The following is a 17031-nucleotide window of genomic DNA, read 5'->3' on the forward strand; positions in this document are numbered from 1 at the left end:
CCACCGCAGCCTTGAGGGAAGGCCCCTAGAGGTGCTGACCTCTGTTACCACATCCGCCTTTCCTCCCGGTGGTCCTGATACAAGTGAAGTCAGTGTGGCTCTGTTGTTTCATTTTGAGCAAAGGCAGGAATTCTAAAGAAATGTATTACCATTCCTGATGACTGTGTTTAATCAGAAGAATAGTCCATTACAGCTGTCAGAGTTTTATGCAATTGTTTTCTGAGCAAAAATTAATTTTGGTTGCTTGCCGTTTCCCAGTTAATTGTAATATTTTTGCCAAAACAGCAGCTTTTCAGAGACTAGTTCAATAATCCTGCTTATTCAACATGCAGAATAACGGTGTTAACTGAAGGACACACTGTTGATGGTTATTCGGAAAGAGGCCTCCCTTGTCTTGGTCTGTGTTTTGCCACCTTTTTTAGGCAGTCCGACCTCCTGTGTAGCCAGCCTGCAGGAATGGGAAGAGCCCACAGGAGACGTGTCCACGTTAATGCCAGAGTATTAAGGGACAAAACAGAGCTTACAACTAGTTTCATCTTTAAATATCCTAGGGATATTAGAGGTTAACTAGCAGAAGATTGAAGCATTAAAGGTTCTGCCATAAAGCTAGGTGATGCATGCCTTATCCTGGTCTTATACTTAAAATACTAAGAGACTGAGGGGTTGGACACAGAAAAATAGCTGTCCAATACCTCAAACTGGACAAGTAAAAGCAATCTGTTTACCCTCATTTAGACACAAAGATGTTCTTAAAGGACTTAGGTTTCTGTCAGGTGGGACTTTTATTGCCAGCCCTGAGTTCACTGAAGGACAATCAAGAGAAGAGAAGATGGAAAACTTTAGTTACAGAGCAGATGAGACCAAGGAACGGCAACTCAGTAGTCTGCCTTCATGTTACTGCCTGCCCCCTAATTTTCCCTTCTGGAGGAAGAGATTGTAAGTGTCTTGACTTCCTCCTCAAGCATTTGCCAGTTAATGACAATTTATTGGTTCACTGGAGATTGTTGTGATGGGGACCAAGAACACAACTTTTACATTGAGTGGTTTTAATTAGGATAACTGTGATTCTCGAGGCCGGTAGCACTGCAGCTAGGAGTGTGTGCCCTGGAGGTTGATAAACACTGCTCTGAGTTACAGCTCACTAGCTTGTGCGACCTTAGACAAGTTTACTCTACTTTTCTCAGCCATAGTTACCTTAACTGTGAAATGGAAATACTAGCAACTATCTACCAGTACTGGTTGTTGTAATTCAGCCTGTCCATTAACAAAGAATTGGTAACTGAAGTATAATGTTAGTTTTGTGAGAAGCAGAGGTGTGCTGTCTTTTCTCCCTTGGTTGGTGCCTCAAGCCATTGAATGTCACACTTCAAACAGTTCTGTGCTGAAGCTGGTCAGGTGGCCTTTTCCACTCCTGAACGCCTGCAGCTAGGTAACTCGGACGGGCTTTCAGCATTTCCTCCTTCTGAACCATTAACCCTTCTTTGATATTCAGTTAAGAGGCTACAACAGGAGAAAGCATTCAAAGTTGCAGTTAGTTTTTCTTAAGTAACTCAGAATTGCTACAACTTGGGGTAGTAGTTGAGGGTTTTTTCTTTTTCTTTGAAACAGAAGGCTTTTGAGAACAAATGAATTACTTATCATTGCTTGCATAAAAGGTACATTTTCAACTCTTGAAGCTAGCTAAGAGAGTCAAAGATGAGGAAAATGTCAATTACAAAAAAACAAAAACAAAAACGCCCAGTAAGGCTCTCACAAAAATCTCTTACTCCTGGGATTGCTGTAAATTGAAACAAGACTTCTTCAGGAGCAGACCTCCCACTGCTGGCAGGTCAGAGACCCTTGAGTTGTTACGACCTGTTGACAGTGGACAGTCAGGCGTGTGTTTTTGGGTGACTGCAGGGGAAAGAACAGATGGGTGTGGTGGTGCGGCGCCTTCAGCTGTCAGAGTCCACTCCTTCCATTTTTAGTTTATTATCTAATAATGCCACGGAGCAGATTTTATGTTCTGCAGAAAAGGAAGCAGAGAAAATAAGTCTGTTTACTTGGCTGATGTTAGTTTTATGTATGTACCTCACCAGATGTCCGCGTGCGGCAGGCACTGCCTCCCCTGCTGCCCTCTCCCCATCAGTTCATCTCTGGGAGGTGCTGCCAGCTTAGTCACTACAGTGCGCACCGTGAACTGGTGAAACCTGGGTGACGGTGTCAGAGGACGAACTTCCAGTTACACAAGAAGTGTCTGCAGATGTAATAATGCAGAGTTAATACCATATTGTAGGGACTTCCCTGGTGGTCCAGTGGTTAAGAATCCGCTTGCCAATACAGGGGCACAGAGTCCATCCCTGGTCCAGGAGGACGTGCCGCGGGACAGCTCGGCCTGTGCTCCACAGCCAGAAATAAATCATTTAAAAACACCATATTGTATATTTGATAGTTGCTACGCGTAGATTTTTTTTTTAACGTTCTCATCAAAAGAAAAACCATTCAGCTCTGTGTATGGGGATGTTCACTAGACTTACGTGATGATCTCCCACAATTAGAGCCGTCATGTGGCACACCTGAAACTAGTGTGCATGGCAGTTATATGGATTTCTTTTGAAAAGATTTTACAGAAAGCTTTCTTTGGTGATAAATGCTGATCACGCTTTGGGACTTTGTCTTTCAGAGCCAGGGTGAGCGTCTTCTTTCTAGGGAAGCGCCCGAGGAGCTGAAACAGCAGCCTCTAGCCCTTGGGTATTTTGTGTCAACCGCCAAAGCCGAGAATCTCCCCCAGTGGTTTTGGTCATCATGTCCCCAGGCTCAGAACCAGTGTCCCCTCTTCCTAAAGGTTGGTTTGGTGTCATGTTTGAAGTTTTGGTGGGGGGCGGGGGGGATGAATGACTTAACACGCAAAATTTGTTCCCTGATTCTCTCGTGTCTACTTGAAGTCTGAGGCTGTTTTACTTACAGCTAGAGGCAGAGAGCAGAATTTAGGAGAGGAACCCAAAACCATGTCACAGAGGAATGACATTTCCCCAGGGAGGAGACCTCAGGTCGCCCCGTGGTTCTGTATAGGATTACTGCTGTCAGGGAAGTTACGCTGGGGAGGGGAAGGTCAGTAATGACTGCTTGTCCTCCTCCTCCCCTTTGTGGGGGCCAGCTTTCTTTTTTAGAGTAGGGCAGCAGTGAGCTAAAAACCCTATGTTTATGCATGCCTTTCCTGTATATTTCTTGGAAATTTTTACTCCAAATTAAAGTTAAAAGCAAAAGATCTCTCACTTCACTTTGGGTGAAAGAACCTAGAAGAAATCCATAGATTAGCAAAAATGCAGATGTTGAATATCATACTCTTTCGGGAGGACTGTGGCATTCCCCTTCTGATGCAGAAGCCCCACCACAGAGGAATCCACGTGATACACACACATACACCTGGATGGTTAAAACCAAAACAGTTTTCTTTTCCTGATGTCTTTAACACAGTATTATGAAATCAAAGAATTTATATTAAAAATCCATAATCTTTACTATCAGTTAGAATTATCTTTTCCTCTCTTAAAGAAATATACATTTTTAAGCTCTGTTTACTGAAAAGACTTAGAGATGATAGCTTAGTAGCAATAAACACCTTTCTTGACACATGTATGATTTCTCAACACCACTTACCATTCAAAAGAATAAGAGTTCTCTAAGGAATGACTGATTCCAGGACTAAAGTAAGAAATTCATGATGTCCTGAGACATCTTTTCATGCCTAAAAGCATGGAAGTTATTACCAAAGATTATTCGAGTCTTTTCAAAGAACCAAGAGCCAACTTGGAGGGGTTCCCATTGCCCAGGGATGGGATCACTCATTTGGTCATTAGAGTGAACAGTGGTGGCAACAGACTGCTAAGTCTATGGGTTCATAGTTGTGCTGGAAAAGAAAACATTTAAAATAAGTCACCTTTTGAAGGAGAATCAAGCATTTATGTGGCCTCTGCTTTAAATATTTCAAGATTAATAAAGCAAAACTATGCTAAAACCCTTATGTTAAAGATTGATGGGGAACTTCATAGTAGATAGAACATGCTGGTACCTGCTGAACCCAGGGCTCTGGCATGGTGCTTCAGGTGGGATAGCGCGTGCCTCTGGACGTGACGCTGGAAGGGCAGCACACCAGTGATGGAGCACGGAGGTCAGGAGAGAGGATCACAGTGACACCATCAGCCACACCCAGACGGTGGGCCTCTGCAGATTAAAACCTGTAGAGGGACACTATTTAATTATTTGTAGGGCATTTGCAAAAATAGCTTTTTCCCTCTCTCTATTCTAGGATATGGAGTTATTTGGAATCACCTTGGGGTTACTGAGCAGCTTGAATCCAGGGACTTACAGAAGCCCTGACTCCTAAGGGACTTTAGACAGTATCTGCTGCTGGCAGACGTGGGCTTCCTTCCCAAGTTGACTAGGCCCGAACAGTAACATTCTCTGTTCTTTTACCAGGCTTCGCTGCATCACCACATTTCTGTAGCACAGACGGATGAACTTCTCCCCGCCAGGAATTCTCAGCGGGTTCCACATCCTCTTGACTCCAAAACCACCTCTGATGTTTTAAGGTAGATTCAGACCTAGACAACATAGCAGTACAGTTTGAAATTATATGTTTTAATGAAAAACACCTTGGAAAAACGAGTAAAATGTGGTGTTTGTGGAAGAGATGTTACCTTTTGTGCAGTGGAGCACTGTCGGATTAGCCAGTGAGAAACCACATCCGTCCAAAGCATGCCTTGGACAGAAAGACAGACAGACAGGGCAGCAGACGTCGTCACACCGGTAGCTGGGCGTGAGCACCAGCTCACGTGAGCAGTCATGGTGATGAAAGTGGATCAGATTAGGCGTGGAGAGGTAGAAAACCACGTCTGAAGCTTAAAGCACTTGACTTTGAACACATTTTCTACCCTCCCTGACATAGATTATATAAATAAAGTAAAACAAATTCCATGGTTGGGAAATACCTCTCAGAATTCTCTTGCACTTTAGCGAGCTATAAACATGCTTCATATACCTTGAGAAGATATGCAAGCTTTTTCTAATGTTTCCTAACTCTTAAATGATTTGAAAATTATAATTAAAGCAAGAACCTAATCTACATGATTTTGGCTTCCAGAGCCTCTAGAGCAACACCATCCAATAGAAGTGAGTCACATAATTACCATCTTAATATGGCTACTAGAAAAATTTCGGAATTTTAGTAATATATAAAAATATATGATAATGATCATATAAATAGTATCATTTGAATGGTAATCAATGTAAAAATAGTCATGAGCTATTTTCTCTGCTTTTTTAAATAGTCCCTAAAACCCCGAGTCTGTTCTCTGCATATACCGTGTCTGAGTTGATGAGGGGCGGTGGCTGCCATATCGGACAGTGCAGGTTTGGAAGGAAGGGGAGTCAGGACAGGAGCGCCTGTAGGGCACGGGACCGCTTACAGAACGAGGTCACGCCTTCCCCCTGCGGCCGCCGGCACCTGACCTGTGTGTTCTCTCCGGCAGGTTTGTTTTGGAGCAGTACAACGCTCTGTCGTGGCTCACGTGCAATCCGGCCACCCAGGACCGTACCTCCTGCCTTCCCGTCCACTTTGTGGTGCTCACTCAGTTGTACAATGCCATCATGAACATACTCTAATTGGAAAAGCACTTGTTCTCTCTGGCTCAGTTCCTCCTCCCTGCAACCTCAGTCCAAGGAACCTGCGACACTCTGAAATACCCCACTTCCTCCTTTGGAGACCACTCGGCACAGTCCCGCACTGTGATTCCTTCTCAGCAGGCACATGTCATTTCTGCGGTGTTCAGTACCAGAGTGACTCGCTGACACTCCTCTCATGGACCTGGAAGCTTCCACGAGCAGTGACTTTCAGCCAGTGTTACAGTGTGTGCAGCCCCAACCACTGGGCCACAGGAAGTTTTTCTGTTGGTTTTTAAGAGGGAAATAGAAGAGACGGTGTCCTTTTGCACAAGAGTCTGTGTTTTCAGTCTCTGTTTAACATGGGCAGTGTAGCCCTCGAGGAAACCCTCCAGTTCCTGGTGTATGGCCTGTGGGTTACCTGAACTCCATAATCTGGGACTTTTGAAAAATAAGAACCAGCTCAAGGGCATGATTTCATCATAGGGTTTCTGTCTCCCTCGTGCTCCCATCTAGACTGGCGTGAGTGCTTTGGTTGACTTTATACCTGTGTGTGGATACAAGCGGTCTGGAGACGTCTTCGTTTTGTTTATTTATTTTAGGTTGTTCTGTCATGTGACTTTCTTTTATTTTTATTTTTTTAATTCGAGAGGACCAGGTACAGTAGCTAAAACCCAACTCAGATCCACCATAGGATTCTTTGACTACATACCTCTGTCCTAGAAGCTGGAAAAGGAGTGAATACAAATTGGGGAGGATCATGCCTACAAAGTAATAATATATTCAAACCACCCAGCAGTAGGTTTTGTTGAGAACAAACTGGGTAAACATTCTGCCATGTTCCTTATTGGAAGTGGCCAGCGTTTCATGAAGGACGTTTTTACACAGAAGGCAGGTAGGCTCCCCCAGAGCCGTGGAGGCAAGTACCTTCGTTAGTTTTATATAGGCACAGTGGAAACATATTTTCTAGTGAATTCTTACTGAAAGCCAGGTCTCTCCTCTCATTAGATCAAAAGGGACTCATGTACATATCACAATCAAAAGTGTTCATTCATAACATCAGTTATAAATATGGTGAATTTTTTCTGGACCATAGGAATATTATTTCAAAGAAATATTACAACATAACCATTAAATTAGTACTTGAAGTTGAGCCTTTGTGGTGGAACTTTTTAAAAACAAACAAACATGCCTTTTTAAAGCATTAAGGCTAACTGAAGTATTTTATGACTCCTCATCCCAGGCCTGAGCCGGTGTCCTGAAGACCCCGTCTCTACCCCCTACCTTGCTGTGCGTTTCTGTCTGAGGGCAGTGGGTGTGGGCTTGCCTCCCGTGAGCCACTCTGGTCAGGCTGTAGAGTTCTAGTCACCTGTAGAGAGAATCATGCAGATTTTAAAAGTTCTTCCAAGAAACTTCCATACTCTGGTTATTAACAAAAAAAAAAAAAAAAAATTAATAACTGATGATTTTGTAAAAGTATTTTTCTTGAAATAATCTAACGTTTAAAACATTAAAAAAAAATGTGTGGTGGGAATGTGAAAGCAGAGAAATCACTTGTAAATGGATAATTTTGTTCTCTGTACCACCAATTGAGGGGGAGGGGTTGACTTTCGCAATGTATAGGTTAAAAAATCTGATATATCAAACCATTTGTATCTAATGTGTACAGTGTAAAATTGACTTTAAAAATATTGCAGTGCTATTTTTTCTTAATCAGAAAGGAAAAATTCTCAAGGCCTTTTGAAGAGCATAAGATGATGAAGATTGTAAACTTGTATAAAATTATCTTGGTGAGAAGACAAATTGTAAAGTAGATATTTGTAATCTTTTACCACTTTGGGGTTGCTTTTTTTCCCAGAATTCATCAGAACTTTGAATTTTTTTTTTTAATGGGCTGTTTTTAATGCAGGGGCTTTTCTTCCCTAGAAACCCAATTCTCAGCAAAAAAAGAAAAAAACACAAAAAACTAAAAAACCCCTACAAAAACTTAAAAAAAAAAAAAGGCAGCAAAGGGTAGTTTTCATCTGGTGTCTTTTATTTAAGTTTTTTAAGTTAAGAAAAAGCTGGTGACATATTTATACGTTTTTGTGCAAAAATAAATGAATGGCAATAGATTTTAAAAAAATCTTATTATGTACTTCTGTGTGAAAAAGTCTGTATAATATTTCCCTTAAATATGCATTATTTTACTTGTGAGTTTTTTACTGAATTAATCTGAAATGTACAAGCCCTGGATTTGCTACAGAGTGAGAACTTATTTTATTTTTTTTTTATTTTTAATTTTGGAAATTCTGCAGAAATCAGAACTCTTACCTTGGTTTGAACTAAAGAGGGGACATGGGGAGGGGAGAGGGGTGGGTTTGTCCAGCATGCTTGTATGTATATTTCAGAACCTTTTTTTAAATGTAAAAGCTGTACATTTCTGGGAAGTTCTGAATTTCTTTTGTTTCCTTTTTCCTTCAAGCATTTTGCAGTGAGCTTCTTTTATATATAGCAAACAATTTGAAAGAATACAAAAATATGTGAAGTTCATTTAAAAAAACTACAGTATAGCGCTGGTACAGTACACTAAAAGACTTTGATAAAAGAAACAATACTAAAAAGCCTCCATTTTAAATGTCATTCATATATACCTTGTGAATGAGAGCTATATACTTTTACACACTTTTTTAGAGGAATAAATTATTGAATTACTGAAACATTGAGTGGCTTTTTTTCCCCCTTCCATCCTGCTTTTGTAATAAAAATGATTACGCCTATTCAAAAGGTGTTACGCACTATGGATTGAACAGTCCTTGACCAGGAGCCAGGCTCGACCTTCCAGCGTCAGGTTTTACTGCCCCGACCACATCTGCTGGCTGTCACAGTTCTCACATACTCCAGGATACAAGTGCACTCAGGGAGCAGGGTTTAGAATGAGCACACATACACAGCTTTGGAATTGGAGCTCTGGTGTTTTTCCTTCACTGTTTTGAGTGGATCGCTCTAACAGTGATCTACTGTCTTCCAGCTCTTAAGGCTGCAGTCGGTCCTGGACTACAAGTCTGTTTTCTGCTCCTCTCTCTCCATGGGCTCAGCCAGTTCCCTTTTGTTGTTCCTTAGAAACAGCAGCTCCAACTCGACTGTTTTCCCAGCACACAGGCTGATGACAGTTGTGTGCCCCCAACACACATACGAACAAGACACTCACTGACTGCATGGCCCCACTGCCTTGTGCTCTCCTTGGATCCTTTCCGTAGGAGAAACCACCATCGGGGCAGAAGCGCTTGCTAGTAGTTTTAACACCAGGACTTGGCAGAGCCTACTGTCAAAATCTGAGTAAGTTGAAAGACCTTGCCTTTAATCTTCCTCCAGCTCATGGGCAATATACACTGTTCTAACTCTGAACCTATAGATAAAACTGTTGCCACTGTTGAGCCTCAGTTATTTCCTCCGCGATTGAGTTGAGGGCAGCTCCATACCAGCGGAAAAGCTGTGTCTGTTACTACAGTTGTACTAGTGTGGAAGGCTGAGAAAAGGGAGACCGTTGCGGTTAACAGATAATGTTGATCTCTGTCCTGTCCAGTTACCACGGCTTTATACCTAGTTCCCAGCCCTCTTGGACACGCCCCTGGCCAAAAAGCACTGACAACTGCACACGTCGTAGATTCTGTGAATTCGGGTCAGTCCAACTGTTGCTGTGTCCCTGTAAAAATCAGAACTAGGTGGTATTTTTCCAACCAATTCATTTTCTTGGGTTCTGTGCTCATACATCCGATGGCACTTAATCCAACAACCAATGAATGCTGACTTTATTTATACTAGGAACTCTGTTTTCATAACATTATTAGCCATACCAACATCAACAGTAGCGAAATCTCTAAGACAGAAAAAACTATCAAATTCATTCATTTTGCAGATTCCGTGTAGGTGAGTCTGACCTGCCATTCCAGCCATTTGCCTCCAGGCATTTGCTCTGCTCAGATTCTGCTTAAACCAGTTCATTCCCCCCAAACCATGCCATCCAATAGTTTTATGTCCTGGCCCCTGTTTTGGGGCCAGGAATTTGTTCCCAACTGGTATCAAAGAGCTCACGAAAAGTCTTTATAAAAAAGTGCAGTTTGTCAATAGTTCTTAAGGACAGATCTGTCATAAGACTTGGTGTCTGAGTGTGTGAGACATACTGGAAACAGATTTTGTTCCTTGTCATCTACACAACACCAGCCGTTCTATAAAGATTTCTTTCCCTTTTGAATGTATCTCTTGCTACAGTAGTAACAAGATGCGATTTTCATGTATTACATTATCTTGGTGTTAAATGATTAGTTTGTTTATATCCCCTTGACAAAAAGGAAAGGTCACTCTACCAGGAATTAGTTCATGTCATTAATACCTAATGAGACACCATCAGAAAATTCCGTTATGTCGGGTAATTACAGGGTTGCAACAGTTGCCCTGGGCGTCTTAACTCTGCTTGGAACCAGATTTACCAAGTCCCACCACTTCACTTGAAATTCTCAGGTCAACTTTAAAAAAAGATTTTTTTTTTGGCACTTAACTGCTTCTAGTCAGAACAAAGTAATAAAGCAGGTAAGAATAAAAGTTGAGGAAGAAAGCTTGGCAAGACTGAAGTATTGATTTTTCTCTGTTACGGTTATTTTCCTCAGTGAACATTAGTTACCTAGAAGATGCAGATGCAGACAGACACTGGGTCAGTCTCACTTTTTTCTTTTTAAGGCAAGCAGGGAGGTGTGGAAAGAATGTTTTAGTAATCTAGAAACAGCGTTTATCCGGGCTGCAACTTGGTGCTCTGCTCAGATTGGAGTCTAAGCAGGTGTGTCGCGGTGTGTTTAAAATCACCCACACCTCAGAACAGGCAGACATGTTGAAATTAACAGCCCCTTTCAGCATCTCTCTGGCCAGTGCTCCCTATTTTATGCCTTTGTCTCCTTGCTTGCAAATTAAGCAGGTTTCAATTTACCTGTTTCATAAAACCACATGATATTCAGGAGAACTGGCCCTGCCAGAGCTAAGATGAGAGGGCTGACTTGGAAATGTTTGCTGTGGGAGGGTCATCCATTTAACATGTAAGATGGTCATTGTCTTACTTAATTTGAGCTCCAACACTTTTCAGAAAGCATTTACAAGTTAGCTTCTCTTACTTAAATCTTGTTTACTTAGAGGCTTGATGGAGCTCTTACTAATTTATGTTATTTAATATATAAAATCATTTACTATCTGCCTCCTTTAAGTGTGTGATTTTTAATTGTAGAAGAGAATGTTTATGTAGTTTTATCTATGTGCACCCGCCAGGTTTTGTTTTTTTTTTCCTGTTGACCTCTTACCACTATAAAACTTAGGAATTTATCTCCCTATCAGGTCTAGGAATCAAGGTCATTTTTTTTCTCATGGGATGAACTAATGACTTTCCAGTCATTTCTGTGAACAGGAGAGTTTACTTAAAATGACAAAAACGACCTTAGATTGGGCTGACTATATACTAATGCTGTGAGTAGGCACACGGGAAACGTTTGTTGAAAGAGTGGAATGAATTACACATCAAAACTGAAATTTACCAGCAAATTCACCACCTGCTGCTGCTTTTTGGAGGAGCAGAAAATATATATTTTATATACTAGAAAATAGAAGAATTCCTTTTATTTTTCTGTTATTGATTTAGGTTTTCTATTTCTTATGCCAATTTTGGAAATTTGAATTTTTACAGGGAAAAAATTGAGTTTTCCAACATATTACTACTATGCAATTGTGCACAGTATTCCCTTAATTTTGAACCTGCTGTTTTGGGTAATGTATGGTCCTTCTCATTTCTGTTTATGCATTTTTTTCTTTTTCCTTTCTTGATGGATTATTCTAGCAGTTGCTGTTTTTTAGTTTTGATTTTTTCCAAAGAAATAGCTCATGGATTTAACAATTCTGCTGTTATTTATCCTGGCTTTTAATCTTGTTCCCTTTCCTAGTTTCCTTGAGGGTTTTATTTTCCTTGAATCTTAATTGCCTGCTTAGTTAATTTATTTTCTGTTTTGATGGTACAGGCGCTTACAGCCTAGGGGCTTCTGGATGTGTGTGGGCCTCCTGGAGTTACAAGCAAAATTCTTTGTGTTTGCATTTTTTCTAGGGCGGGGATCTATTGTATCAGATTCTCAGCGGTATCTGATCCTTAAAGGGATAAAAATGACTGCTCTGGGACTATGTTAAAGCTGACTGCATCCTACAGGTTTTGATGTTTAATGTTTTCATTTTTATTTTTAGACTTGGATGTTTTCTTTCTTTTTGGATCTGCTTTTTTTTAAATAAAGGAAAGTTCTCTTTGGATTTCAAGTCTCTTGGACTGTAATTTTCTCTTACTACACATAATCTAATAATGACTGGGTTTTGCAAACAGTCTCCAAAACCTTCAAAACAAGGTGTGTCCTATTCAGCTCTGTCCCTCAGAGCCCCTGGAAAAGGAATGGCTGCCCACGCCAGTATTCTTGCCTGGAGAATTACATGGACAAAGAACAGATTTTTAGACTCAGTGGAAGGAGGAGAGGGTGAGATGACTTGAGACAATAGCAATGAAACATAGACATTACTGGGCTTCCCTGTTGGCTCAGATGGTAAAGACTCTGCCTGCCATCTGGGAGACCCAGGTTTGATCCCTGGGTTGGGAAGATCCCCTGGAGAAGGGAATGGCAAGCCACTCCAGTGTTCTTGCCCGGAGAATCCCAGGGACAGAGGAGCCTGGCCAGCTACAGTCCATGGGGTCGCAAAGAGTCGGACACGACTGAGTGACTAACACACACACACATACATCACTATACGTAAAGCAGACAGCCTGTGGGAGTTTAATGTATGGTGCAGGGCACCCAAAGCCGGTGCTCCGTGACAGCCTGGAGGGATAAGGTGGGAGGGGGTTCAGGATGCAGGGACACGTGTATACCTATGGCCGATACACACTGATGTACAGCAGAAATCATCACAACATTGTAATTACCCTCCAATTAAAGTAATTAAAAAAAGAAGAATTCCATGGACAGAGAAGTCTGGTGGGCTACAATCCACGGGATTACAAAGAGTTGGACAAGACTGAGTAACTAACACAACAGAAATATAACGTGAGCCACATAAATGTAGTTTTATAATTTCTAGTAGCCACATTTAAAAAGTGAAGACAACAGGGGATATTACTTTGAATAATATTTTTCTTTAACTCCATATAGCTAAATTTTTATATTTCAATGTGAAATAAAAGTTATCAGATATTTAGCATTCTTATTTTTGCAGTTAAGTCTTCAAAATTCAATATTTTGTTTACAGTGTATCTAATTTGGATGCTAAATTTTCAGTGGTTAAAGAAAATACAATTGTATCAAAACAGGCTGAATTTAACCAAAAAATTGTAAGCTGCTTCAGGTTTTAAATTTTAATGAAAATAAAATTTAAAAATTAGTCCCCTCAGCCATGTTCACATTTCCAAGTCACACACTTACTATCCCACTGGACAGTACAGTGCCAGAATGTAAGATTTGAGATGGATTAATTCTGTCTCAAGTATCAATATATTTTCTATATCTTCTGTCTGGACCTCAGTTGATGTCCAGATAGTAGGAGTTAAATGTCCCACTGCAATTTGGCTGTCCTTTTTTCCCTCTACCCTACATTATTGCTGCATAAAGGTTTATGATGTATCTGTTATATAATTTATCTCTGTATAATGAATTCTGCATAGATTTTTCACTTTAAATTATCCTTTGGTATGAATATTACCAACCCTATTTCCTTTAGTTGGAATTCTGGTTCTATCTTTGACCGACCATTTATTTCCCACCTTTGTCTTTCTGTGTTAGTTGCTCTTCATACAAGTCACGGCGGCTCATTGCTTCATAGAATTACAATCTCCTTTCAACAGCGCCATTTCTACCATTTGCATTTCCTGGTCTGTGCTGCCCTTTGACCTGTCAACCAGTTCTTAAAAATGCACATATGATTTGTTTGCTTCCTTGCTCTTTTCAGTTTAACCTTTTTGTGTATGAACTCAATTGTTTTTATCTTTAAAAACATTTTGAAGAGAAACCTTAGTTTTCAGTTAGTGACTGCCTTACAACAATCCACAAACATTCACAATGCACTTATCTACATGTACCCATCTAAAAAAAAAAAATCCTTCCTTAACCACGAGTCCTAACTCCACCTCCATCCTGTTCTCTCAAGACTCACGCAGCTGTATGCATCTCCCAGGCCCTGTGGAGACCTGTGAATCAGAGCAGAATTTTTGTCTGTCTTTGTCCCCCTTTCCCTTGGATACTGCCCTGCAGGTTTGAGCAGCTCCCTTAGTTACACGCTTCTCTCCATAGCAAAGGCAGAAGCCACTTCACAGAACGGTAACACATCTGCAGAAGGAATTTGAGGATTCTGTCAACAGATACTCGGTGCCTCTCAGGTGCCAGGCCCTGTGCTAGGGGGTGAAGAGATAACCCCCGCGCTCCCATATCCTAAGCACCGAGGCGGCCAGCATCTGTGACATAGAGTGGACCAGCCTCTAAAAGAGCCCCGCAGAGAAATGCACTCCCCAAACCAGTCTGGGCAATGGGCAAACCCAGTCCTGTCTCCAGTTTGGAATCTTCTTTAAACAAAGGATATGTAATTTACAATGTTCAGTTTCTGGTAATATAGCAGAGCGATTCAGTTATATATTATATGTCCATGGAATTTTCCAGGCAAGAATACTGGAGCAGGTTGCCATTTCCTCCTCTGGGATCTTCCTGACCCAGCCATTGAACCCGTGTCTCTTGTGTCTCCTGCATTGGCAGGTGGATTCTTTACCACCAGCGCTACCTGGGAAGCTCCATATATGTGTATACATACGTGTGTGTGTGTGTGTGTATATATGTTCTTCCCATTATGGTTTATTACTGGATATTGAACATAGTTCCCTGTTCCATACAGTAAGTCCTTATTGTTTGTTTTATATCTTGTAATGTGTATATGTTAATCCCAAACCCCTAATTTATCTCTCTTCCTTCCACTTTCCCCTTTGACAACCAGAGTTTCTTTTCTAAGTCTGTGAGTCTGTTTTGTAAATGGTTCACTTATATCATATTTTAGATTTCACATATAAGTGATTAAGTGATATCACATGATATTTGTCTTTCTCTAACTTTGCTTAGTATGATAATCTCTAGGTCCATCCAGGTTGCTGCAAATAGCATTATTTTGTTCTTTTTAATAGCTGAGTAATACTTATTTGTGTTGATGGATATTTAGGTTTCTTCCAAAATGGTTGTCTGAGGAGGGCTTACAACCAGTTGAGAAAAGAAGAGAAGCGAAAGGCAAAGGAGAAAAGGAAAAACACACCCATATGAATGCACAGTTCCAAAGAATATCAAGGAGAGATAAGAAAGCCTTCCTAAGTGAACAATGCAAAAATATTAGAGGAAAACAATAGAATGAGAAAGATTACAGATCTCTCCAAGAAAATTAGAGACACCAAGGGAACATTTCATGCAAGGATGGGCACAATAAAGGACAGAAATGGTAAGGACCCAACAGAAGGAGAAGATACCAAGAAATAATGGCAAGAATACACAGAAAAATAGTACAGAAAAAGGACTTAATGACTTAGGTAACCACAGTGGTGTGGCCACTCACCTAGAGCCAGACATCCTGGAATGCAAAGTGAAGTGGGCCTTAGGAAGCATTACTATGAACAAAGCTAGTGGAGGTGATGGAATTCCAACTGGACTTTTTAAAATCCTGAAAGAAGATGCTGTTAAAATACTGCACTCAATATGCCAGCAAATTTGGAAAACTCAGCAGTGGCCACAGGACTGGAAAAGTCAGTTTTCATTCCAATCCCAAAGACAGACAATGCCAAAGAATGTTCGTACTACCACACAATTGCACTCATTTCAAAACATGCCAGTAAGGTAATGCTCAAAATCCTTCAAGCTAGGCTTCAATAGTATGTGAACTAAGAAATTACAGATGTACAAGCTGAATTTTAAAAAGGCAGAGGAACCAGAGATCAAATTGCCAACATTTCTTGGATCATAGAAAAAGCAAGGGAACTCCAGAAAAACATCTACTTTTGCTTCATTGACTAGGCCTTGACTGTGTGGATCACAACAAACTGTGGAAAATTTTTAGAGAGATGGGAATACCAAACCACCTGACCTGCCTCCTGAGAAATCTGTATGCAGGTCAAGAAACAACAGTTAGAACTGGACATAGAACAACAGACTGGTTCCAAATTGGGAAAAGAGTATGTCAAGGCTGTATATTGTCACCCTGCTTATTAATTTATATGCAGGGTACATCATGTGGAATGCTGGGATAGATGAAGCTCAAGCTGGAATCAAGATTGCTGGGGAAAACGTCAGTAACCGCAGATAGGCAAATGACACCAACCTTACAGGCAGAAAGTGAAGAAGAACTAAAGAGCCTGTTGATGAAGGTGAAAGAAGAGAATGAAAAAGCTGGCTTAAAACTCAACATTCAAAAAACTAAGATCATGGCATCTGGTTCCATCACTTCATGGAAAATAGATGGGGAAACAATTGAAACAATGAGAGACTTTATTTTCTTGGGCTCCAAAATCACTGCAGACGATGACTGCAGCCATGAAATTAAAAGACACCTGCTCCTTAGAATAAAAGTCAGGACAAACTGCCCAGTGTATTCAAAAGCAGAGACGTCACTTTGCCAACAAAGGTCCGTCTAGTCAAAGCTATGGTTTTTCCAGTGGTCGTATACAGATGTGAGAGTTGGACCATAAAGAAAGCTGAGCACCGAAGAACTGATGATTTCAAACTGTGGTGCTGGAGAAAACTCTTGAGAGTCCCTTGGACTGCAAGATCAAACCAGTCTACCCTAAAGGAGATCAACCCTGACTGTTCATTGGAAGGACTGATGCTGAAGCTCCAATACTCTGGCCACCTGATGTGAAGAGCTGACTCATTGGAAAAGACCCTGACGCTGGGAAAGATTAAAGGCAGGAGGAGAAGGGGGCGACAGAGGATGAGTCGGCTGGATGGCATCATCAACACAACGGACATGAGTTTGAGCGAACTCCAGGAGATAGTGAAGGTCAGGAAAGCCTGGCGTGCTATAGTCCACGGGGGCCCAAAGAGTAGGCCATGACTGACTGACTGAACATGTCTTGGCTACTGTAAACAGTGCTGCTATGGCATGGTGTGCCTAGTCACTCAGTTGTGTCCGACTGTGCAATCCCATGAACGGTAGCCCCCCAGGCTCCTCTGCCCATGGGGATTCTCCAGGCAAGAATATGCGAGTTGCCAAGCCCTCCTCAAGGGGATCTTCCCAACCCAGGGATTGAATCCAGGTCTGTGCAATGCAGGCAGATTCTTTACCATCTGAGCTACCAGGGAAGCCCATGAACATGGAGGTACATGT

At 41.3% G+C, this 17031-nt stretch overlaps 1 protein-coding gene and 1 long non-coding RNA gene across 7 annotated transcripts in view; one reads left to right on the forward strand and one right to left on the reverse strand.

Moving 5' to 3' along the window:
• MED13L (mediator complex subunit 13L) overlaps positions 1 to 8339 on the forward strand; it is a 280536-nt gene extending 272197 nt beyond the window's left edge. For all 5 annotated transcript variants that reach the window (XM_055550352.1, XM_055550351.1, XM_055550353.1 and 2 more), the window contains 3 exons: positions 2663 to 2824; positions 4459 to 4571; positions 5511 to 8339. In XM_055550352.1, coding sequence (XP_055406327.1) covers positions 2663 to 2824; positions 4459 to 4571; positions 5511 to 5643 — 408 coding nt within the window. In that variant the 3' untranslated portion in view covers positions 5644 to 8339. The remainder of the gene's footprint in view (positions 1 to 2662; positions 2825 to 4458; positions 4572 to 5510) is intronic.
• On the reverse strand, positions 321 to 4971 carry LOC129630073 (uncharacterized). Of its 2 annotated transcripts, none has more exons than XR_008703496.1 (5): positions 4680 to 4971; positions 4312 to 4583; positions 4052 to 4217; positions 1767 to 2005; positions 321 to 448 (listed from the first exon to the last, which is right to left on the reverse strand). It is a non-coding gene; the product is annotated as an uncharacterized LOC129630073 (long non-coding RNA). The 2 variants fall into 2 exon arrangements; XR_008703495.1 differs by having other exon boundaries at positions 4052 to 4230.
• Positions 8340 to 17031: the final 8692 nt, after the last annotated feature.

The sequence above is a fragment of the Bubalus kerabau genome, chromosome 16, assembly GCF_029407905.1.
Source record: "Bubalus kerabau isolate K-KA32 ecotype Philippines breed swamp buffalo chromosome 16, PCC_UOA_SB_1v2, whole genome shotgun sequence".
Classification (NCBI taxonomy): domain Eukaryota; kingdom Metazoa; phylum Chordata; class Mammalia; order Artiodactyla; family Bovidae; genus Bubalus; species Bubalus kerabau.